This window comes from Astatotilapia calliptera, chromosome 4, assembly GCF_900246225.1.
Source record: "Astatotilapia calliptera chromosome 4, fAstCal1.2, whole genome shotgun sequence".
In the NCBI taxonomy this organism is placed as follows: Eukaryota; Metazoa; Chordata; class Actinopteri; order Cichliformes; family Cichlidae; genus Astatotilapia; species Astatotilapia calliptera.
This window is the reverse complement of record NC_039305.1, coordinates 987,903-1,013,502: the sequence shown is the minus strand read 5'-3', so window position 1 is coordinate 1,013,502 and position 25,600 is coordinate 987,903. Positions and strand designations below refer to the sequence as shown.

The window sequence follows — 25,600 nt, the reverse complement described above, 5'->3', positions numbered from 1 at the left end:
CATCGCAGCGTCTCATCGGTCACGTTTGGGGCCGTCCTCTGCGGTTTGTAAAGCCTGACGCTGTGCAGGAAAAAGGAAAAGCTTTAGATTGAACGTACGAGCGTCTGTTCGCGACCCGCACGGCGCCGACTCCATCCTGCAGATGGTTCGTTATTCCCGATCCCCCCGGCAAAAAACACACCACATGTCTGAAACTGGGTCGCTCTACTTCTTCAAGAAAAAAACCTACAGGAGGAAAAATAATAAAAATAATAACGTGAGCATCTGCAGGCAGAAACGAGTTCATTCATCGCTTCAGTGCCGAGCCGATCGACCAGGAGACGAATTTCTCCTGAGCTCCTCTCGCTGGTTCCTCCTGATAACGAGCCGCCGGCCTTCAGGGCGAATGTTGGACACGATGCACCAATTTCATGTTTTTAAAACCGGTAAACGTCGCTGTCATCCCGCCTACGGCTGCAGTAAGGTTGTTAAAATCACTGCATTCTTCACCGATTTAAAATCATCGGATCCTTCCAGCAACGAATTTCATCAGAACGGCTGCACTGCTCCGGTCCGGAACGACGGTTTCAGGTTTTCAGGTCCAGCTCAGGGTTCGGGTTGAGGGTCTGGGGATGTTCAGTACAAACATGTACGTGTGAGACGAGGTCCCTGAAGGCATCGCGGGCGCCTCCCTGTGGAAATCCTTAACAGAGGACGTGACAGCAGAGGACTCGCTGACCTTCAAACACACCCAGGAGATAGATGCCCCCCAGCCCCACCACACACACACAGCTAAGATCAAATCTGAAACAAAAAATACATAAAATACAAAATTTCACATTTTAAACTGGCTTTTTAAGTGTAAGGCCAATAATATAAATCAAGTTATTTAAATAAATCTTTTTCCAAATATGACCCCCCCCCCCACAAAAAAAATTCATACGTTTTATAAACTTTCTGAAATCTATCAAAGAAAATGATCCTGTAAGATTAAATATTTAATTCCAGCTTAAAAATATGTTTTATATAAAACTTCAGCCAGTCTGAAAACAGCTCCACCAGCAGCCAATCAGCATCATCCCTGCCTCCAAAACCAGCCAATCAGAGTCTGTTCCCTCGCTGCTGTTCCTCCACATCACCATCCAGTTTAGAAATGCACACACATAGAATGAGAGGTCAAAGGTCAGGGGCTGATGGAAGTCAATGGACAGAGTTTGATTAATAATCAGTGAAACGTTGTCAGCCTGCAGGTCTGCGTGTGACCCGGCCGTCAGAGGACGTGAAGGCCGTGACGGTAAACGCTGATCTGAGACCAGCAGGAAGAGGCAGGAGGTGCAACGCTGCGATGGCGGTATAAATGATGTAGCATCGCTCCTGCTCTTGTCCAGCAACTCTCAGACAGCCTGACGAGGGCGCTGCCTGTGCTGCACAGGTTGTTCCAGGAAATAGCCACAGCCGCACCTACACCGTCCCCTCTGGTGTCTGCATTGACTCAGCCGAGACAGAAACGACAGAGAGCAGATGATTGGAAGGTTGGGGGCGAGTGGGCGTGTTCTTACGTGTGTTCAGTCTGACATCACACAGACGCTAAAAACAACCAAACAACTAAAGCACCCACCCGTCTCTCACATGAGCCGATTAGCAGTTCCTGGTTTTCACTCATGGATGGGCACGGTGTTTGGTCACTGCTCAGGTGGGAGGAGCCATCATGTCCGTCTTTTATATACAGTCTGTGCTCCCCCCTCAGCAGGATATGTGGCTTCAGGGTGTTTCCACAGTTTAGCACGTGACGACCTGCAGGGCCCCGACGAGAGCGGCGCGGGGAGCTAAGGTGGGTCTTCGATGCCTTGAAACTGGAGCCTGTGAGTCAGGAAAATCCCACTGAGGGATCAGCGGTAAAATCTGGGTGAAGGAACCTTTTAATCAGATGAAATCCAGCGCTCGGTTTCTCTGCAGGGTCTCAGCTTTGAGTGTAACGAGGAGGCCGGCCCTGACTAATATCTGAACACTGTTACATAACAGCAGAGGCTGAGACACACTCGGCTGTTTTCTCCTTATCCAACCATCTGAGGAGGAGGAGGAGGAGGAGGAAGAGGCATCAGAGCACAGAGAGAGAAGAGAAAATCAGCGAAGAGGCCGAAGATCCTAAAAATAAAAAAACTGCACAAAATGCCGACCTTCACGTTTCGGTGTCGGCTCGGCTGCGATTGTGTTCTTTGGGTTTCCATGAGTTCATTTCATACAGGATTCTGTTTATTAGTTATTCATTACATAACATCCTGTTATGTCATAAACCTTAAATAAACACTGAAATGGACAAATGTGAAATATACACACACAAAAGCCAATATTTAAATAAAGCAGGCAGGCGACACACATCCGCATCAAACGAGATGTTTACGCAGCGTCGTTCATTTTTGAGTACGAACAGAAACAAGGTGGAATGAAGATGATGAAGAGGCGTCACATCAGAGAAGAACAGGAAGAGGTGAGCCCGACGCCACGTGTGGCTGAGGCGTTCACGGTCTGTTGCACGTAAACACAGAAACACGTTTCTGTGGTTTCAGAGGACGGTCAGGTGTTCCACATCATTAGCTGTGTCCCAAAACGCAGGCGGCGTCCTTCAGAGGACCCGGCCTTCTCGGTCTTCGAAGGACCCAGCCCACGTAGACCGCGATGAAGCAGGGAGTTCGCTGTTTTTGCCGGCTTGAGTGACCATTGAACCCCCCGGTCAGCGATCGAGCTGGTGGGTAACAGACGTCTCCGAAAACGTCGCAGCACAAATATGTGATGTCTTGATAAACTGAGCAGATATCTGAAGTTTGCACAGCTACTTTCTCATCTGAAAATATCTTAAAAGTTTATTTTGTGACCCAGAAAGATTAATAAGAGTAATAATAAAACTTAGCTGTCGCCATTGTTGGAAACTGGAATTGGCTGGGCCGCGCTATGAATTCTGGGATAGGTTGGAAGGACACACCCGACCCATCCTTCAAATTCGGGGAAAAGGAGGACGCGTTTGTCAGCGGCATTCGGAGGAGTCGACGAATTGGGACAGACTTGGGCGCGTCGCTGTGATGTAATCGGCCTACAAATGCGGCCTCAGGAGGAAGCAGCCGACTTTTTGGGACACAGCTTTTGTCTGCAGCCTTAGATACAGTGACCTTTGACCTTAGCCACCTGGCACGCCCGGGATTATCGCAGCTCGCCGCGATGCCAAAACAATCTGATGTGAATCAAAAATTTAAAAAAAATCAAAATCAAAATTTATTTCTATAGCACATAAAAATACAACCAAGTTGACCAAAGTGCTTCAGAGTCGGTCAGAGCAAAAGCACAAGAAGGAATGAAAAGAAAGAGTTTAAAGGAAACAATATGACAACTGTTTGAAACAAAAACTAGCCACGAAGTAACAAAGTAGTTTTTAGACGCAAAAGACTGGATGGACTCAGAGGAACGAATATAAGGAGCGAGGTTATTCCAGAGTCTGGGAGCTTTGACAGCAAAGGCCCAATCACCTCTGGACTTCAGACGACACCTCGGTTGCGTCAGGAGCATTTGATTGGACGATCTAAGTGCCTTATTAGGGATATACAAATGAAGGAGTTTGAGGAGTTTTTAAGGTAAGCAAAAGAATTTTGAAATTGATACGATAATCAACAGGAAGCCAATGTAGGTTGGCTAAAACTGGTGTGATGTGGGCATAATTTCTAGTATCAGTTAGACGCGCAGCTGCGTTTTGAACTAACTGGAGCCGGTGAGTAGAGGACGATGGGACGCCCGAGTAGAGGGATTTACAGTAGTCTTAATTTGGAAGTGATAAGTGTTTTGTAAGGTCCTTCAAAGGGCTTTGTTTTAGACATCTGATGCAGCTGGTAGAAACTGTTTTTTACCAGAGCTGACAATAAGACAGGAAACAGAAAAAAATTCAAATTAACCAGTCAAAACTTCACAGATAGATCAGCTGACATATAACAGGTAGGTATTGGTTATTTGGTTAAGTCACGCCCAAGTAAATACTGGACTAGACCATAAATGATGAGGGGGGGGGGAGGTGACATAACCCCCACCTGTCTGAAAATAACACATGCATGAAATGCATAAGAAGGATGCTATGAATATACACAAACAGGGGGACAAAGGGCAGTGTTTAATAATAAAAGCACGTTTGAATTAAAAAACAAGATTACATCATCACTTGGGCGTGACTTAACCAAATAACCAATACCTAGCTGTTATATGTCAGCTGATCTATGAAGGTTTGACTGGTTAATTTGAATTTTTTTCTGTTTCCTGTCTTGTATTTAAGCAATTTTCTCCAATGTTTTACTAAGACCCTGATGAAGGGTCCTAGCAAAGGGGCCCAGTTAGTTGTTCCAGCGCGGTGTGACTATCACAAACTGTAACTGTCTTATCCTGGTTCGGTGTGAGAGACGTGATACGTTTGGACCTCATTTAGACAGTCAAATAGGGGTTGCAGGGAAGTAGAGACATCTGATGTCAAAGGGAAATAAATCTGTATGTCGTCGCATACAAATCACATCACAGTCACATGGCCCGAGTCCACAGGTAGAAGAAGATCATTAAAAAGCCTAACTAACGCTGTCTCGCTGCGATGGCGAGGTTTAAAGCCAGACTGACTTTCATTGATACCGTTAGAATCAAGGAAGGACTGAAGTTGTTTTAGAAACACTTTTTCCAGAATTTTGGATATCAGAGGGCGTCTGTAGTTAGAGCACAAGGGTCAAGATCCTTTTTCTTTATAACGGGTTGCACGACAGCGAGCTTAAATACTGACGGTGCACAACCTGATGACAGGGATGCATTCAGTAAAAGTTGGATACAGGGACCGATAGTGGGCAAAGAAAACGAGAGGGAAGGATATCATGGGGGAAGTTAGAGATCAGAATAAGACAGTGGCTTGAACTATTGAAAGACAGTCAAGCATTCAGGGACTGCAACAGGGTCAGAAACTAACGACGACTCAGATGAGAGAGACGCCCTCAGAGCTGATATTTTGTCAGTGAAATCGTTTGAAAAATGATCACGAAGTACAGCAGAGGCATCCCTACAAGTGAAGGGCCAAGGGTTTACCGAGGAATTACACATACTAAAGAGGGCTCGAGGAAAACGTGTTTAAAATGATACATATGGATAAATAATCCATCTTGAAAGCTTAAAGCTCGACTAGCTGGGTTTGCATGAATGCAGAGATGAGGACCTGATTGGTCTGCCAGGCATTGATCATGAAATCTGTTTTCCATTAATCGATCAGCTCCGCATTTTCACTTCTTTTCTACTCTGAGCTCCAACATGCCTCCTTCACACATTCATACAAGCACTTTTCTCTACACTTAATCTAACATTCACACTCCAAAGCATCCAGGTGGGGATTGAACCAGCAACCCTCCGGCCTCAGAAGGTTCATCTGAACTCATGAAGAGTCCATGTCGGCCTTGTTCACCCCTCCCTGAGCCTGGTGCTGCCGGAGGTTTCTTCCTGTTAAAAGGGAGTTTTTCCTTCCCACTGTTGCCAAAGTGCTTGTTCACAGGGGGTCGTATGATTGTTGGGTTTTCTCTGTATGTGTTATTGTAGGGTCTGCTGTACAATATGAAGCACACTGAGGCGGCTGTTGTTGTGATTTGATAAAACTGAGTTGAATATTGTGTAAAAATAATCCATCTCAGTCGAACATTAAATCATTTCATAGACAAACGCTTGAGTTTGATTCCCGCCTCCAAACGAGTCGGATACATGAAAGTTCAGATCTCGTGATGTCACAGTCTGAATAAATCCCAACAGTCAGCGAGCGACTCCTCGCTCATCATATTTTTATTATACTGTACAGACGACCACGCACAGACCAACACACGCACACGTGTGTGTTTACGGACAAGCGAATGCGATTAACGCGAGCGAGCGAACACGAAGCCCGCGGCTCTGCAGGAAGACGAGAGAGCGAGGAGATGAAGAGGAGGCGCAGAGAGGTGGTGGATAACATGGGGGAGGGGAGGAAGAGGAGGGTGATGGTGAAGAGAGCGGAGACCGCGGGGTGGGGGAGGGGGACGAGGACAGGAGCTCTGCGGCTGCAATGCATCCAATATCTGTCTGATTCTGATCACATGACCTGACGTCAGCGCCTCCACCTGTCAGGTCGAGTACTAACGAGGAAATGAGCCGACGGACGTCTCGTTTCCTTAATGAGGAACATTTTCATTATGTCAGGATCCATTTGTTGGTTTTAGTAACGAGTTGTTGATAATAAACATAATGAGACTGTTCGTCTATGCGTGTTTTATTCTTCATCACCTTTTAATGCGGATTTTTATTTATCCCAGATATCACAAATCTGGGATAAATGAAGCTTTTAAAGTCTTTTCCTTTTCTTTTAATTTCTTCTTTGCTTTCCTTCCTTCCATTCCTCCTTTCCTTTCCCCCTCCCCCTCCTCTTCCTCTCATGTCATGCAGACTTAAATCAGGACGCTGACCTCAGGTGTCAGAGTGATGCCAGCATAGTGTGCGTTTGTGTGTTTGCACGCATGAATACACACTCTATGTGTGTGTGCATGTTAGCAGTAAACCATGCCAGCAGCGAGCCGCGTTACCCACAATCCCATGGGATCTCTGGCGCTACCCAGAGTCCATCTGTGCTCCGTGTGACCGCTAATGTTCCCCCACAAACCGACTTCTCCCGATTTTTAAAACCTGAAAAGCTCCTTTAATCGTTCACTTTCAGAGCTCAGGTGCTGATTCAGCAGCAGACACTCAGAATTCAGAGCTTCTCATGAGCACTCAAACGCAGCGCTGCTGCTCGGGGCTGCAAATGTTTTCAGTCTGAAGATTAAAACCAAATAAAAAAGCTGCTTAAACATTTGGATGTTTTCACTGTTTCATTCGCACAGATGAATTTATGTGATTCTTCAGTTTATCTGTTCAAAGTGTTTAAAGTGAACTTTACGATGACACATTTTTCACCGCTGATTGAACAGGAGGCTGTGGATCGACACTGGCTCAGAGAACAGATCCAGATCCTCTGTCATCCAGTTTGGTCAATAAAGTTTCTCCCTCAGGTTGACGTTCATGCGTCTCCTCCAAACATCTGTTTGTGTCCAAGTATTAAAAAAAGTCGATTTCTATGATTTTTCTCATGTTAGTCTGAACCATAACTGTATATAAAAGATGGACATAACCACCATGACAGTCTATCGTGAACTGATTGTAAGACCAGTTAGTCTGCCTGCCTGTGGGTCCCTCCCATTGGTTCTTGCACTCGCGCTACGATCAGCTGATCTCGGTTTGTGTGTCTGGAGATGGACATTACTTTGACTTTTATTGCACAAAAGGATGAGATTGCAACGGTAAAGAGGAAACTGCATGCAGGACTGAAACAGATGCTAACACTGCTAAATTCAGCTCTTTGCACAGACAGCACGCTAACGCTAAGCTAGCCAAAAACCCAGCCCAGCAGGCAGAGCCTGAAAGTCAGCTAACATGCTAATAATTGCATGAATGCAATATCTTTGATTTGCTGCTTAGCAATGCTGCTCAAAGCGGAGCCAATGAGAATCGATAAGAGTATCCGGAAACTGCGTTCTCATTGAGGTTCAGCTTTCACAGAAACGACGATCAGTTAATAACGTTTGATTAGCAGCGTGAAAGCTGAGGCGGCTGCAGGCGTCAGAGTGTTGTTTCTCTTTCGTGTTTCAGGTATGACAGCGACCTGACCAGGTGTTCACCTCCGAGAAGAGTCAGACGACAAGCTGAGTGACATCAAACCGTCCTGACACACACACACACACGCACACACGCACACACGCACACACACACACACACACGCACACACGCACACACGCACACACACACACACACACACACACACGCACACACGCACACACACACACACACACACACACACACACTCTGCATCCGTCTTCTTTCTTTATTTCTTTGAATCTATAAATAAATAGTCTGACTTGTTCTCTGCTGAGGAGATGCCAGAGGGACGAGCGGGTGAATAAAGAGATGGAGGACAAAAGAAAGGACGGCGAGGGTGGACGGGGCTTTTAGAGGTCTGATAATGGACACGTGGGGGGGGGGGCGGGGTTTGAGGTAAGAAAGAGGAAGGATGGAGGAGGTTGAAATCTGAGATTTCACTCATTTATTCACAGATTAAAGATCATTTTATCCTTTTTTAAACTTTTTGGTTTCTAATTTCTAGTTTTACTATTAATGTAATTACAGGCTGATTAATTAATGATTCATTAATTCACGTGGATTCCTTTAATTATCACCTATGTATGAAAATTATATAAATACATTTTGACTGATTAACTGAATTTTAGCTTCATTCAAATATTGTTTTAAGAAAAACATCTATGACGTGTCCGGATGAAGGTTAAACTGAAGTAACTTCTTTATTGATCCAAATGTGAGCTACAGTTAGCCTGTGAGAATCCAGGCTTAAATTATCCTAAAATTAGCTGAGCTAAAATAAAGCTAAGTTTAAGTAAGGTTTAGATAATGTCCTCGGAGATAACTTTAGATGAGCTCATTTTAAATTAAGGCAGGATCACTGAGGAGAACATTTCATAAGCTTAGACATCACAGGGAAAATCTGTCTGGCTAACTTTAGCCAATCAAGGTCTTAAACAACAGCCAATCAGAAGAACCCTGCCTTAAAGGGGGAGGAGCTGACAGAGCATTTAAAGAAGGATTATTCTGATCTGTGGCTCATGCTGAGCCGCTCTGCTCGAGCTGAGGGCAGAAACGTTGACTGCATGTGCAGACGCAGCGTCACAGCAGCTCAGCCTGAGTGATGCGCTCAGTGTCGTCACAATGTGAACCAAGCGCACGTGAAGAAACGATCACGCCAACAACACAAGCCCTCCACAGCAGCACCGAGGCACTCTGGGTAATCAAGTCGCTTTCCCAGGATCCAGTGAGTCAGGGAATCGATGATCTTCTTTTAGACGACTGGCAGGCGGCCTCAGACCGGCGCTCTCTGTCCTCAGTGCAGCGCTTTGATTTCACTCCGGTTCATCCTGCTTTCGCGCACCGATCACATCGACAGCTAACCTGCTCTCATTAGCACCGTTACCCTCACACGTCCAGATGAAAGGAAAAAGCAGAGCATTAGGGCTGCCACAAACTATTATTTTGATAGTCGACTAGACACCGATTATTTATGCGATTAGTCGACTAATCAGATCATCATCCATTGGACGTAAAACTACAGCTTATTGCACCAGCAGCATCTGCTCTTATATAACTATCATTAGCTTACAGCTTTAAGCTTTTAAGGTGCTAACTAAAAATAAAGACAAGATGATAGTTTATTCAATTTTAATGAAATTTGCAGATTGTTTCGGTGAAGTTTAATAAACTCCTTGCTATCTAAAATATAACAGGACACCGGAGTAAATTCTGGAGCATCTCACACTTCTGATAATCAGCTGTCTGCTTGACGTTTATTCAGCTGTGTAAAAACTATAACTTTAATCTCAGCCAAACCGATTTACTCAGGAACAAATAAAATACTAAAAAAAAAAAAAAGAAAAAAAAGCCAAACAACAACATTTTTAATTTATCTAAGTGACTCATATATCATGTTTAACCTGAGTCGCGAAAGACGGCGGTGGGTTTGAAAACAATTTGCCGGGAGTCCGGTGTTCTCACGGCTCTAGTTAGCCTAGCCCCCGGCTAGCTATCGAGCTAGTGGGTAACAGACGTCTCCGAAAACGTCGGAGCGCTTTTGAAAATATGCGGTGTCCTGATAAACTGAGCCGATATTTGAGGTTTACACAGCTACATTCTTGCCTGAAAATGTGTTAAACGTTTATTTTGTGACCCAGAAAGAATAATAAGAGTAACATTAAAACTAACTAGCTGCCGCCATTGTTGTAAACTAAGCTGGGCCGCGCTATGAATTCTGGGACACAGCTGCTTCTTCTTCTTCTTCGGGGTTTAACGGCAGCTGGCATCCTTGTACATGCAGTGCTGCCATCTTCTGTTTCAGTCCGTTATTACACTCTTAAATCCTGCTACTTATTCCTGCGTCTTTGGGATCTTACAAAGCTTCAAACGACACGTCGACTATTAAATCAGTCGTCGACGATTTTGATAGTCGACGTAATCGTGACTAGTCGACAAATCGTGGCAGCCCTACAGAGCATCAGCCGAGGGTCAATCACGAGAGCGGCGCCGGCTCATCGCGTCTGAACCCGAACTGTGAACGTTTTCCTCCATGAAACAAAGCAACGGTTCAGTTACAATGACATCAGCTTTTCTGCCTCTGCTGCTTTAAAATAAATGCAGTGGGTTCACTGATCCACCATCATCATCATCAAACAGGAGGCGTTTCTGCTTCTGTCCACTCTTATACAAACATGTTTTTGTAATTACTAGTTTTTTTGCATTGTTAATTTATCTCCAAAAGTTGATTCTGTTCATCTGAAACATTTCATCTCTCATCGAAGTGACTCCTTCAGTCTCAGCTGACTGCAGGTTTCCAACCTTACAAACATCTGCACGGTGACTGAAACCAGCCCACTGAAGGAACAACGGGCTGGGAGGTCACCTTCATCATAAATATGCAAATTCTAACGACCATTGATCAACAACCGCTGAACATTCAGCGTGGATATCAGCTGTGCTTAGAAGTTATGAGGAAAAAACGAGCACCAAACTTCAACCCACTGCTCTTTTATTTTGAAAATATGCATAGTACGAAAGTAAAATTCTGCATGACTTCATTAAATAAACTAAAACTACTGCAGAGAAAAAACATTCAGGCAGCTGCTTTTCACGTTAATCTAGATAAAGGTCTCAGCTACGCTCACATGTCGTTCGCTGCACATGAATTTATACATAAAAAGCTGAATTTATAAAGTCTGAAACCAGGAATTATCCTGTACCACGTCTTGAGAAAGGACACAGCCCTCCTGATGGGTTTCTCCGGCTCTTCAAGCAGCTCTTAAACGCATCCAGCACCGCACCTGATCAATACAGCATTGATCAGGTATTGACCCATGGCAATAAGCATCAGAGTGACACAATCAGGACCTCTCCTCTGAGGACTGATTGACGGACCATGTGTGATCTATTTTTGCTGCAAACGTGATTTTAATCTCATTTAATCAAATTTTGCATCAATAAATACGGAAACACTAAAACCTGACAGAGCGCATCAAATACATTGAAGCCAGAGCAAAGTGTTATGATAACAGAAGTATGTCAATAATATTTTTAAACACATAATTAGTCACATGTTTGTATATAAAGCATTTCCTGTTTCCTGCTCTCCTCTCCTTCTGAAGCCCCGCCTCCACAACAACAAGAATAATGAACAGTTACACATTAGTGGAAACGACGCAGTAAGTAAGGAGCCGCCAGACTCACTCTGGGAACCTCACAGTAACACACACACTGACCAGACTACAGAGCAACATATCCAGGCTTTGTTTGTGACTCATCCAAACCTAACCCCGCCCCCACGAGCGCCACCTGCTCCAATCAAAGGTGAGATGATTCGAGCTCTGAAACTTTAAACCTATTGTCCCACAGCCTGATGAAGGACACGTTTAAATCAGATCAAAGATCAAGTGCAACAACAAACCACGTTCCCCCCGCAGAGACTGAATCAGAGACAACAGAGGATTTTAAACTGAAACCCTGAACGTGATGTTTACAGCATCTGTTACCATGGTGATTTAGCCAGGTGAAAACGTCTTTATGAATGGACTCTGCTGCACTTCCTGTCTGATGGCAATTCTGTCATCCACTTAAACCCACACTGATTCTCTCAGGTGTGTAAAAATCTGTGTCAACAGCTGTAAATGGCTCCAGTTTCTGTCTGTTTGGGGGCGTGGCCTACTGCCACCTGCTGCAGGTGACACAGTGACTGTGGGTCAGATCCTTAAACGAAGCTGAACCGTCTGCAGCAGCACAGGTGAACTCATGCCAGACACACCTGGGTGAAGAGGCAGCTCAGATGATGAAGATAAATGACTCACTTCCTGTCTGGCTGCTCACGCTCACACTGATGCGGGGACGTTTGATTCATTCATCACCGCCTCACCTCGCTAACCGGGCCACCGACTTCCCTTCCATTACCTCATTAGTCCTCCGCTCGTTCCTCTGTGAGGTACAACTCATGAAGAAATCATCCGAGGCCTTCCATGCTCATCATCATCATCGTCGTGATAATAACACTGCTCTGCGGTCCTCTGAGTAAATTAATGAGAGCAAATATCTGGTTTGTTCGACCCAAACGTCCTTCAGGATCAATTTCCTGCGTTCCCAAAACGTCCTGATTCCACTTCCTGTTCCCCAGAGAGCGCACCATGTCACTGTGTGTGTGTGTGTGTGTGTGTGTGTTCAGGTAACAGTGACCCAAATCAGATTTTTCTTTCACGCGTGATGTGATCTCCTGTAGTGAGTGGGAACAGAGAGCGAACAGTGAAGTTATTACCCAGAATCCTCTCTGCTGTGAAGCGTGACCTCACCGTGACCCTCTCTGATCTCACGCAGTGCCCCGCCCTGATTTGTAGCCAATAGAGAAGAACTGTTAGAGAACAGCTCATCTGCAAGAACTGCATTTCCCATAAACCTCAGCAGCTGCGTCTTTAGCTGAAATCACAAAGTCCTTTGAAATGTCGGGTAAAGTTCTTTGGTCTAATTCCCGCTCAGCTCTGGTTTGGTTTGGAAACACTCAGTTTAACCGAGTTTAGTTTCCAGTCATCCAAAAACCCGACAGAGTCCTTGATCGTTGGGAATGTCGAGTCTTTAACACGAAATGAACGAACGTCAAAGACTTTGGAGAATCTGGGTAATATGATCGCTCAAAAACGAGAACAAGTCTCCCTTCAAAAGCACCAAGTCAGCAATCATGAAGAGTCCACATCACCTAAAATAACCAAACCAAGTTTCGTTGTTCAGTTAAAAAGATGAAAAAACAAAAACGAGTAAAAGTCTAAAATCACGTCCATTTAATTCAGAATGAACTCGTCACATCTGGATATTAAAATAAAGAACAAGTCATGTAAACAGCATTAAAAGCCCGAGCCTTTAAATATTTAAAGTCGAGGCTCGAGCACTAAAGCGTAGGGGCATTCCTTCGTACGGACGTCTTTAAGTTGCGTTCAGGACCTGTGAGGTGTGCTGGGCTCATCTGAATACTCCCAGTAAGCAAACACGACCAGTAAACGGCCTCGAGCTGCCGTTTCTTCTTCTCTCTGAACTTTGAGGATGAGGTAATGGTTGCTCACAGCTCGACTTCCTGTCAGGCATTAGCTGCAGGAATCTATTTAAAGGAAAGGCGCGCTCCGGCTGAGGGAGGCGAGTTCAGCCATCCGCCGACCTTTTAATGCTCTAATTCAATTCAATAACTGCCTGTAATCACTTTGGCTCGGGACTATTTATACTGCGTTTTCCTGCACTACAGACGGTACAGTAGCAGCAGTCTCTCCTGCCAAAGTGCCCACGAGCAAAACACCAGACAGTCCCCTGTATACTCCATCTGCATCTCTGGATAGGAGCCATGAAAACGATTAAAAGTAGGACAAAAGCTGAAGCGATGAGTCAGCAGGTGAAACTGGGAGCAGGTTTTAAACGTTCCTGAGACGCGTAGAAGGAATCTTACAGGCTGATTTACACATGAGTAGGTGGAGCCAGACCACAGCGCCATCGGTCTGTTTTACCTTTTCAAAACTATGTTCGATTTTCAAACATATTCATGAATCTAACTGATTACTGAACGAAATACTCGCCGGACGTTCTGAGGATGAACTTAATATTAACACAAGTTCAAAATGACTGAGTCGCAATCATTCGATTCATCAACCAAATCCCAAACGTTTAAATCAGGACGTTTGATCGTATCAGCCCGGGCGGCTGTCACCGAACAATCAATAAAGACAGATGTAGCACTTATTTAAGCTTTCAGCACCAAACCTGCTCTCAGCCAGTTTACTGCAGGACTGCTGCCACCATTAACCCAAATCCACCAGTCTTACTAACAAATAAAATATTATGCAGACATAAATGTTGTTTTAATGAAATGTCTTAGACGTTATTAACACAGAGTAAACCCCTCCACCCAGGTCTTCTCAGTCCTTCCTCCACAAACAGTCAACACGAACGTTTCTGAGCAAAGAGCTGAAGTTCGGCCAAAGTCCGTCGTTTACGGTCAGGAAGAAAACGACTGATTGGTTAATGCTGAGAGCAGGCTGTGACATCAGCACGACGTCACTGCCTCGCCACGTCTCCCATCACAGAGCAGGTTTGCGTCCATGTGTCTCACGGCTGATTAACTAAACTGAGCCGCGATCTGATTGGCTGAGCGGATTAAAAATGAGATGCTGAGCGAAATAAAAGGAACGAAGTTCAGACGAGGAGCTGATGAAGAGGAGGACGTTTGTCAGGAGGCTGCTCTCCGAGCTGCGGTGGGGGGAGGGGTACATCTATAATGCATGAGGACTCACATGCACAGACGCACATAAGCAAACACACAAGAACGCACACACAAAGGAGGCCAGGGAGGACTGCGGGGCCATTAAATGGAGACGCAGCCATAAATCACGTGACCAGCCTCCCACTGACCAATCAGCCCCCACACAGGATTCAGTCAGCAGATACCGCGCGGTCGATAGTACGTGGGAGCGGTGTGTGTGTGCGCTCGTATTGCTGCCATTGTGGGGATCAGCTATTAAGGCCTGTAAGTGAGGACATCTTAGGAACTGGGGACATTTTAAGGGAAAACTGAGTTATAACATTTATGAACATCTGGGAGCAGCACAAACATCAGAGGAAAAACAAAGATATTTGGAATGTGAGGCGTTATTCAGGAACATCGTGTAATGGGACAGCATTAAGAGAAGTGTTTGAATATGATGTAAGAAAATGAACATGTGAGAAGCAATGTTTAGAAATGTTCTTGAAATTAGAATAACTAACGAACAATGAGCCATTTCCAAAAACCAAAGACCTCAATTCAACGTGCAGGACGTACAGAGGACATGTGGGCTGTGGGGGACATCTGGCAAATGTTTAAGAAAACCTGCTTACATTTTATTTTGAAAGTGGCGCTCTTATGTTAAAATGTGGACCAATGTTTGGGACTTACTGGTTATTTCTGAAGTGAAGGCATTTTGTTGTGTTTCATTTTTGGAGCTATTCTTCAGTCTTACTATTCACAGAGCAGCTGCACGGTAAGTTTAGCTTCCTGTTTTATCTGCTTTATTCAATTTGAGCTCATCAGAAGAGGAAAAACCAGACGAAGAAGATCACGTATTTGTAAATTAGATTCAACGATGCCTTTTTAATCCATGAATAAAGAAGTTGTTGAAATCTGCTTTAAAACTCTACGTGCAGCCGTCCTTCCTCACAGGCGAGCTCTGTAATGAAGCCACAATTAGTTTAAGCTTATGAAGATGAGCGTCTTCACAAGTGCAGATGTACAAATATGTGTTTGTGTGTGGACTAATAGGAGGAAATTGCTAATCTAATCAGACCGCAATCCAATTGAAATCTACTGTATCTCACCTCTGTGAGCGCTCAAGCGAGAAAACGAGTCGGGGTTAAACGATGGCTGCCTCCGAAACGCACCGCGCTAATTAAACGAGAAAAAACGTCAATTTAAAAGAAGAAGAAGAAGAAAACCCACGTCAACAGCAAAAAGAGCAGCAGAGACAGTGCGAGCAGGAAAAGTGACCTCCGGCGTGCCAGCAGTGATGAGGGTTTGCCCTTGACTTGGCTGAACGATGGCCACTGACACACACACACAGGCTTTCAGACTGATGAGCTAGCTATCATTAGTATCAAGCCTTCAGCCAGGACAGTATCTTCCGAGCTACAGCTGCAGTTTATTCGGTAAAGTTAAACTCTCCGAGGCTTCGTTAACCTGCGCGGCTGGGTTAACAACCTGCAGACTGTTGGTAGCAGCAGCCCCCGTGCAGCGCTGCAGCTCCACCCAACTTGTCACTACCTGCAGATTAGCAGGAGACACAAAGCAGGGCCGGACCCTCCCACACTGGAGGACGACCCAGTCTTTGTTGGTGCATTTAGCCTCTGGCTCCTGTTGCTAACCTTCGTGCTACAACAGATCCACAGTGAGACCGTGAGTCCACAGAGCACCAGACACAACAAGAAAGTGTTAAAGAGAGAGCTGCTATTCAGACATGTGTGTACTGTGAGGCTGAAACATGGAGCAGGAAAAGGAAGACAAGTCTGCAGTTCCTTCATCGTCCAGCAGAGGCGCCGGTCGTGTTTACAGCCCGACACAAAACCTGCTCTATAGATGACACCTGCACATTAAGGCTTAGAGTTTGCACAATTAGGGGCGTGGCTGTCTGCGAGGCCTTGTTTTATTACTTTAATTTAAAGCTTTTAAAATAATTATTCAATTAGATAGAAACCAATGCACGTGCATCTTTGGAGCCACTTGTGTTGTAAATGTGATTTATTTAAAAATCAAAAGGCCGTGATGCTGTCGTTAGGAAAAATGATCTAATGATCAGGACATCCTGTTTAAAAGGCTCACACACATTTAAACAGCAGCTCTTTCTTTATCAATCATTTGCTTTAAAAGAAGTTCTGTTGAACTTTATTTTGAAAGTGCCAGACATCTGCCATCAAGGTGCCCTTGAGCAAGTCCCTGCTGCAGGTGTGTGTGTGTGTGTTTGCTGGGTAAATAAAGTCAAACAAACACAGACCACCCACCTGGTGCTGCCAGGAGGACAAAACAAACCACAACGAGTGTCTCTGACTGAGCACGCACACACCTGAGGTTAGCAACACCAGCTACAGAGTGAACCACGTGACTGACCAGCAGCTGCACACCTGGGTGAGAAGGTAACGTCACGTTCAAGGACAACAATTTAAATCAAAAATGAGAGAACCCGAGTGTGTCTGTGTTACTGAAGGGACACACAGACGCTCACACAGTGAGGGGACCGCTCCCTCTGTGGACACCACGTCCCCGTGAGGTCCATCAGTACATTTGATCATGAAACCTGCTTTAAAGGTGAGTCTGCAGGAGCAGCGATGGAAACGAGACCGCGTGTGGCTGCAGTGACACGTGGCTGTTTTTCCATCTCAGTGACGCCACTTAACCCCCCCCCCTCAGCCCCTACCTGCCCCAACCCCACCCACCCCCAGCTGCTACAATCAATGAAACAGAAATAGGATATGCAAACACACACAGTCCTTCTGTCTCTGCGTTTGCTCAGAAATATCAGTGAAATATTTTATTATTTCATTTGATTTAAAATCTTTCTCTCCTGCAGCATCGAAACCCGACGTCCAGCCAACGACGACCTGCGGCATCATCAAAACTGACAGCAGCATGGAAGCTCTGCTGCTGCAGGGTGAAGCAGCGTAACATGACGAAGCGTTTAGCAGATGGAGAAATGATGCAGCACTTTCTTTGCTGGACTGATTTTCTTGCAGCATTTTCAGGAAGCTGCTCGTATGAGACTGTTGCTTTTCAGCTCCGTTCCTGAAGATGTTCCGTCTAAAACTGAGCTGAGGAGAGACTAATCGTACATTTTATCCATTTTCTGCTACTTATCTGGGTCTCGGGGGCAGTGATGCCCAGACCCCCCAACTCTTCTGGAGGAGGTGGCAGGGATGTTCCCATGCTAGCTGTGAGACATAATCTCCTCCCACGTGTCCCGGGCCTCCTCATGGTTGGAGACCCTCACTCCGGCTCTGAGGAAACTCTTTTCTGCTGCTTCTGACCTCAGTCGTTCAGTCACAGCTCACAGTCACAGGTGAGGCTCAATCAACAGCTTCACCATCACCTCCACCACAGCAGACCAACGCAGCATCCTCATCACTGCTGATGCTGCACCATTACACCTGAAAAACTGGTTCCACTCTTTCCCAACACAAAGCAACCACTTCACTGGCTTCAAACCAACAACCCCGGTGCAAACCATCCCAGTGCACGCTGGAAGCCACGAATCATCCTCACACCTAAACCTTTCCATGCCGTGGTAACAAAAACGTACAGGTACTGTCCAGGTTCAACCCCAGGATTCCTGGAAGAGTCCGTCTCCCACCAGGAACAGGTGTGACTCAACGCTCCCATAACCACAGAGCACACTAAAGAACCGCCAACAGGTTAGAAATCTGCTCCTTTGTGAATTCTCTCATTTCAGAAATCAACAATATTCAACATTCGGACACCACGGCGCCAGCTGCAGGCCCAAGGCTGGAGCCCACCAAAACAACTCCCTGATAACGACTGTGTGATGACTATTCTTCCCGTCCCATGAAGGCCACCTGGGTTGGCTGGCAGACTGTTTACTTAGCCTGATAGTGCGAAGGACACTGTCTCAGCTGAACTCTGGACACACACACACACACTTACACTGATATGTACACACTCATCCCCCTCCCTTTCCAACGCCTTCGATGCTTGTGCCCTACCGGGGAAGATGGCAGTCAACTGGACCAGCACAGATGCTGCAGGACCGGATGCGCTGTCTACGCCGGCTCTCTCTTACCCTTTACCCGCCCCTGTTGCTTGTCTCGTGTTTCTATGGTGTATTGATAGTCATGTGCTTTTGTGCTGAGGTGTTTTTTCTGTTATCAAACTGTTCTCCCACCAGGAGCTCAGTCTGAGTGGAGTTTTTTTTTCTCCTCCTCTCACCTCATGTTATGTATTTTCGTTGTTTTTTCCTATCAGCCTACCTTTCTGACATGTCTGCCCAATGTGATGTTTGTGTAAAGTTGGTCAGAAGGTTCCTTTGTAAGTGCGCATGCGCCATTAGCGTGCTGCCTGCTGTAACCCCTAATTTCCCTCGGGATGAATAAAGTATTCTGATTCTGTTCCTAAACTAAAGCTGAAATTCACATATTCATGGGACAAGCACAAGGATACAGCTCCTCCTGGAGGTTTGGGTTATTTAAAAGATAACAGCAAGTTAAACTCACAACAAACATGTGTGAAAGCAGTTCATGTATCAGCACAGCATTAGCATGAAAACTAGAAGTTAGCCTGGTGTGTGTTGGAATGAAAGCACCACAGCAGGTTTGTACTGTCCTCACTTGCAGCGTTTGTTCAGACTTGTGGAGATTGGAGGAGGAGGAGGAGGAGAGCTGGCAGCATCATTGTGATGTGGACGATTACATAAAAAAATAATTATTACTACAGAGCTGCTGCTGCTGCATGATACAGCAGCATCTGTTACCGGCAGGATTACGTGAGCTGGATTTCACTCCGGTGATCATCCAACATGGCCGACAGAGAGGAAGAATTCAGGAACAATTGAAAAGGAAAAGAAAAAAGGAGCGAGGAGATTCAGTCACCAGGAACCAAAAAGATTGGTGCCTCACACCGACGGGAAACACGGGGAAGAAGGAAAGCTGCCAGGACACGGGTGGAAATAAGAGAGGGATGCAGAGAAGCAGCAAAAAGAGGAAGGGGTGGGAGGAAAGATGGAGGAGAGGATGAAATGGAGGGAGGAAAAAATCATGGAAGAGGTGGTGGAGGAGAAAAGAAAGACGCAGGGAGCACGTGCACAAATGAAAGGTGGAGGAAAATCTGAGAAAATATTCAGAGAGCAAAAATAAAGTGAGGCCACAGCAGCTGGTTCATCTTCACATCTCATTTTTGGAACTGCATGAGCCACGATACGAATTCCTAATATGGTCATCTCAGGCTCAGAAGCCCCGCCCATCTGCTGTTAGAACTTCCAGCTTATTTCAGACAGAGGATGAACTGAGGCCCAGCATGACTCATGCTAAGCTCCTCTGACAGAGCCCAGGAATAAAAGTCAGAACGGGCACAGACAGAAACTCTGACATCCTGAAAAGTGTCGGTGAGTTTTACGTTAGATTTATCGGGTTTAGAGCGCTCTGTCTGCAGCCAATAAAAGCTTCTTCCATCTCCACCTTTGGTTTTTATTCCAGCTTCAAACATGAGCCTGAGATCTGATTAGCAGACCAAATGTTTGAGACTCAGATTTGGTCCAAATGAAGCTCATGCAGTTTATGTCTTATTCATGCGACGCCTCTAACGAGGTTCTGTAAGAAGTTATTAAGCACTAAGTGGAGACAGAAGGAGTAAACTCTATCCTGAGTCGATTATTTGAATGAATCGTGTCTTTATTACAGTCGAACATCAATCACAACGCAAGCGAGCTGCGTGCTCAGCAGGGCTGCTGATGGGTCTCCGGTCTTTGTACGATCTGAGCATCAGAGGTGTTTCACAGGGCGGTAACTGTGAGGACGTCCTCAGCACAGCCTCGCCACTGTCTGACCTCATTACTGCGTTAAAGTGAACTCTGTGAACTTTGAGCCTTCAGGCAGCCAATCGTATATCCGATGGAGACAAAGTACAGGGACTCATTTTAATTCTCATGCTGCAGCAAATAACCTAAGCCCAACAGAAAGTGAAAATAAAAGTGATTCATCAGAAAATAGCGACTTTAAAAAATGGTCCCACACAGCGAGGGACCCCCGTCTGCTGGCCTCACGTAGAAACATATTTCAACTGTTTGCTTTTTATCCTGATTTAAAGACTTTTCAGTTGAGACTCAGCTCAGACGCTGAGGGAGGTTCATTACGTTACTGACTGAACTGAGAATGAAGTCGTCACGGACAGGCTCCTCGATCATCTCCAAGACAACCACATCAAGAGACTAACCGCTGTGTTTCTACCATGTTAACCTTTCTGTTAGGACACAGCCTTGTTGGGAAGCTTTTATTTTGTGTATATTAAGCTAGCATGTTGCCTTTAAATTGGTTATTTCGGTCCTCCGGTCTCCACCTGCTCTGCTCCGTGTGCGGTGAGAAAAGGTGGCGTTCGGTGTTCCCGTTGGCTTTGAGCAAGGCGACGTGCAGAAGTGTTTCGCTTTGCTCGAAATTGTTTGCACTGAAATTTGAAAGAATTTCGCTATATCTGCTCCCTCTTGGAGCAATTTTTGAGAAGTATAATATTGCCTTTCATTGCTATGCTGATGATATACAGATTTATTTTGAGATTACTGACGATCTTGCTATGTCTTTTCACTATTTTCGTGAATGCATGCGTGAGGTTAAAGGTTGGTTCAAGAGTAATTCTCTTGTCCTGAACGAAATGAAAACGGAGATCGTGGTGTTTGATAGTAAAATCCCCCGCGACCAACTGTGCGCTGCTCTGATGCCTTTTGCTAGCTCTCCTTCTGATTATGCCAGTAATTTGGGCACTACTGGATAGCTCGCTTAAATTTGACAAGCAAGTGTCTGCTGTTGTGAGGTCTAGTTTTAATCAGCTGCGCCTCATTTCTAAGGCTAAGCGCTATATTCCGCACACTGACCTGGAAAAACGCATTCACGCATTCGTGACTTCCAGGTTGGACTACTGCAACTCTTTACACTGGCCTTTCCTCCACCCTTCTCGTTAGATTGCAGACTGTCCAGAATGCGGCGGCACGCCTTTTGACAGGTAGCAGGAAGTTTTCTTCCATCACTCCTGTTCTCGCTGGCTTGCACTGGCTTCCAATTAAATACCGCATTCAATTGAAAATACTACTTTTCACCTACAAAACCATTAATAACTTGGCGCCGAGCTACCTCAATGAGCTTCTCAGGTTACACTCTCCTGTCAGAGCACTTAGATCTGCTACCCAAATTCTTCTGGAGCAACCTCGTTCTCGGCTGAAGTCTCGCGGTGACCGCGCGTTTGCTGTAGCTGCCCCGGTCTTATGGAACAACCTTCCTGTCGCTATCCGGGCGTCTGACTCTATGCCACTGTTTAAATCACGGCTGAAGACTTATTTGTATAATCTTGCCTTTCCACCTAGTTAACACTTGGGTGTGCGTTGGTACATTTTTATCCGTTATGCTTGTGAACTACTTTTATATCTTATGATTGTCAAGGTTTTTATAATTGATACGTGCCTGGTCCTTTCTCTTTTCCCTCCCTTCTCCCTTTTCCTGTTTTATTTTTGTCAAGCACCTTGGTATACCCTTGGTTTTTTAGTGTGCTTTATAAATAAAGTTTATTATTATTATTATTATTATTTCAATTGTTGAAGCAAAAGCATCAGCCAAGTCACATCGAGTCAAACGCTCCCATACAGCCGTCAGCCAATGAAATCACGTTACCAAAGCCAAGAGAGCGAGCGGGCAGCGTGACCTGCTCAAAATGTGGGAATCGCTGCGGGGAACAATCACTGTGTTTCAGAACACAGTTACTCACAGGCAGCTAGCTTTGCTAACTGCTAATTGAAGCACGACTAGCTTGCCTCGTGGTGGTTAGTTACCAACACCGTGACCATGAAGGTAGCAGAGATACGCCCACAAACATGAAGAACACCAACATCAAGCACTGAAGCGTTCACATAAGAGCAGGGAGGTGACAAGCTTGACCCTCATCACCCAGGCCGCCTATCAACCATCGGTTGCTAGGGAAACGTGCTGGCTGTCACTGCGTGAGATTGGTCGCAAAAGATGGGGGCACCAAAAACCTCTGTGTGATTGCTTTGGTCACCAGCAGGTTGGCAGAGTTGCACTTAGATACATTGAAGAAGGCAACTCATCTCCACGTTAGCGTCTTTCTAACGAGCGAGCCGTGAGATCGGAGAGAGGGCGACACAAGACTGTGTTCTTTCAGAGTAAAAGTTGTGCTTAACTAGTGCAAAAAGGTGCAACTTTTACTTTGGAGGTGACTGGTCTCCATTTCCAGTTTGTGACTCTTCTGCTTGAAGAGAAGTTGGCGAGTGTTTGCAGACAAATCGGCGTCTTCCATGCAAATTATGGGCGACCATGGAAACCTGCTAGAAACCAAAGCAACCATCTTTCGACCACTTTCACCTGAAAACTACCAGCAACCGCCTGCCAACTGGTCAGCTGGCAGGTGTCCACAGTAGACGACCTCATTCATCTTTGTCCTGCTAACTTTTATTATTCTTAGTTTTTATTCATCACATTTCATTTTATAAAGTTAAGTCTGACACAAGAATGATTCGCAGTGATTTCACCAAAAGAAAAGTTCCAGAAACGACTTCACAGCAGATCCGTTTTCTGGTGACACATCAGAGGCTCTGGTGAGTCCAGGACTTGGGGTTGGGACCAGTTTTAGCAGACCGAGCGGCTCATTGTAAAGTCTGAGCTCATCTATCAGGCAGAATCGTCCTCTTTACATCAGGTGAGTCTCTTTGTTCACACAGCAGGAAACAGTTCAACGATTTTCTGATAATTCAGTGAAATTTAGCTGATTTTAGTCTTTCTGTCTGAGGAAAGAGTCAAATCTGTGTCTGTTCAGCTGCTCTCAAGTTCCAATCACTGATTTTCTTTTTGATCAGGAAGCAGGAGGCAGACTGACAGAGGGAGAAAGGACAATAAAAGAGAGAAGAGAGGAAGCTAGGAAGGTGTAGGAAGGGAGGAGATAAGGAAATAAGAAGCAAAAGGGCCAGAGAAGAAGTGATCGAGGTAATACACGTTAAAGGAAGGATCGGTGGAGGAAAAGAGGTGAAGATGGAGGGATGAGGAGAGAATGAGAGAAGGGCGGATGACTGATTCAAGATTCAGGAAGTTTTTTTGTCATTCGGTGAGTTATTCACAGAAATAAACAGGCGAGTGTGTCTCACCTACAGAGCAACAATAAGAGCAGCAACACAAGCTAACATTAGCACAGCCCACCAGCAGCTGACCCACACTCAGGTGTAAACAGCCACACCAGTCAGGTACAGCCTCACAGGAGGCAGCGAGGACGAAAAGGAGGCAGAGAGGAGGAAGAGAGGAGGAAAAGAGGAGGAAGAGAGGAGGAAACGGAGGCAGAGAGGAGGCAGCGAGGAGGAAAAGGAGGCAGAGAGGAGGTTGAGAGGAGGAAAAGGAGGCAGAGAGGAGGCAGGGGGGTGGACGGACAGCAGTGCGGTAAACTCAGGCGCTGCTGAGCCCCTCACTTTTTCAATGCAAATCACCTCAACACACATACAGCATTCAGCTGCTGATTTATTGATCACGTATTATTGATCAGGCTCCTCCCAGAAACACAGGGAGGTGGAGGAGAAAGATGGAAGTGAAGAAACCGCAACAAATGAGGGTTCATTCATAAAAACATCCCAGGGTCGATCAATAATCGGTGACACGCGCTGATGGCGGATCGATGCGTGTACGAATGTGCGCGTGCAGCTGTGCTCCGCCTCACGCGAACCCGGCTGAACCCAAGGCGGCGGGAGGCGCGTGGAGGTGCTGCAGAGTTTGACTCGCTGATGTGACATCCCCCCCTCCCCTCCCTCCCACCACCACCCAGCATCAGCTGTTCGCTCGCGGCGGCCGCATAAACGCCGCATCTCTCCGCATTCCGCACCCGCGTCAAAGCCGCACAGGACCGTGACCCCCCCCCCCCCCCCCCCCCCGATCCCTCCCTTCTGACGGTGGCCCCACACTCACGCGGCTCCGTCGGGGAGGAGGCGCGCGCAGCTCCTGGATGCGGCCTGGAAAAAAAAAATCTCTGCATTTTGGACCCCCCCCTTCCCCCCATCAGGTCACACAGGCACGCGCGGCCTGAATGCGCGCGGATGGGCGCGTGTTGAAGCCGTTTTCCCATCATGCAGGGGGGGCTCTGCGGCGGCCTTTGATGTTAGCGCCACAAAACCCCAAAAAACAGCAGAAATAAAAAAAGCGGGAAAGTGTCCGGCCGCAGCCGTGACCTCCACTCACGCACGCGCACGGAGCACGCGCTCAAGCCGACAGTAACGGTCCGTCCTCGCGCTCTGTATTCACAGCATGAAGCTCCGCAGAGCCACAGACCCCCTCCCCCTCCCCCCGCTCCTCCGGAGGCCGCAGGAGGAGGATGTGCGAACATGATGGAGGCCGACAGGGAAGAGGAGACGGAGGAGGAGAGCTTACGCTTCGCAGTTCCGCCGTGCGGTCCTTCATCGTGTCGCCGCGCCGCTGCTACAAACCGAGAATCGTCCCTGGTCCAGGGGGGAGGGGGGAGGCTTCCGGCTCCGCGTCGTTCGTCGTTTTCTCCGCTGCGAGGTCCTCGCGGTCCTCCTGCTGCTGCTCCTCTCGGCTCTTCTTCACGGAGGCAGAGATGGAGGGAGGAACGCGTCTCCGCCTTCTGCTTCTGCTCCTCGGGCTCGCTGTCCGCGCCTCCTTCTTCCTCCCGCGTCCTTCTTCTTATTCGGTTTTTTTTTTTAATGTCCGCCGCTCTGCCTCGGCTGGCCCCCCCGTCGGTCCGCGGCTTTCTCTTCTTCCTCCTCGGTGTGGTCGCAGTGTGGCCCCGCAGCGCGCAAAGCAGCAGCCCGGCAGGAAAACCGAGCGAGAGAGAGAGGGGGAGGAGGCACGGGGGAGGTGGTACTGATGCTGCAGAAAAGAGAGAGGAGGGAGGGAGGGAGGAGAGGGGTGGGGGCGATGCGGAGGGAATGGAGAGACTGGGCGCAGGCGCAGTTCCCTCCCCGCCCTCCCTACCTGCTCCCCCTCCTCCCCCGTCCGCAGCAGAGGCAGGGAGGAGGGGAGGGAGGAGGTGTGCTTGAATTCAGGTGAATCAGGTTCAAGAAGGGGGGGTCATACATGTAAATCACAGCAGGGTAAGAGAGCACAGGAACGTTCCTGTTGGATCATCACGTGTTCATTAACACATGAACGAACATCCACATGCAAACAGTTCATTAAACTTTGGTGAAGA

The 25,600-nt window shown here is 46.6% G+C and overlaps 1 protein-coding gene across 1 annotated transcript in view; it reads right to left on the bottom strand.

Moving 5' to 3' along the window:
* Positions 1–25,284, bottom strand: part of stx1b (syntaxin 1B) — a 41,709-nt gene extending 16,425 nt beyond the window's left edge. Inside the window, exon 1 of the mRNA XM_026163856.1 lies at positions 24,820–25,284. Within this exon, the coding sequence (XP_026019641.1) occupies positions 24,820–24,849 (30 nt within the window). The 5' untranslated portion in view covers positions 24,850–25,284. The remainder of the gene's footprint in view (positions 1–24,819) is intronic.
* Between the last annotated feature and the right edge of the window lie 316 nt (positions 25,285–25,600).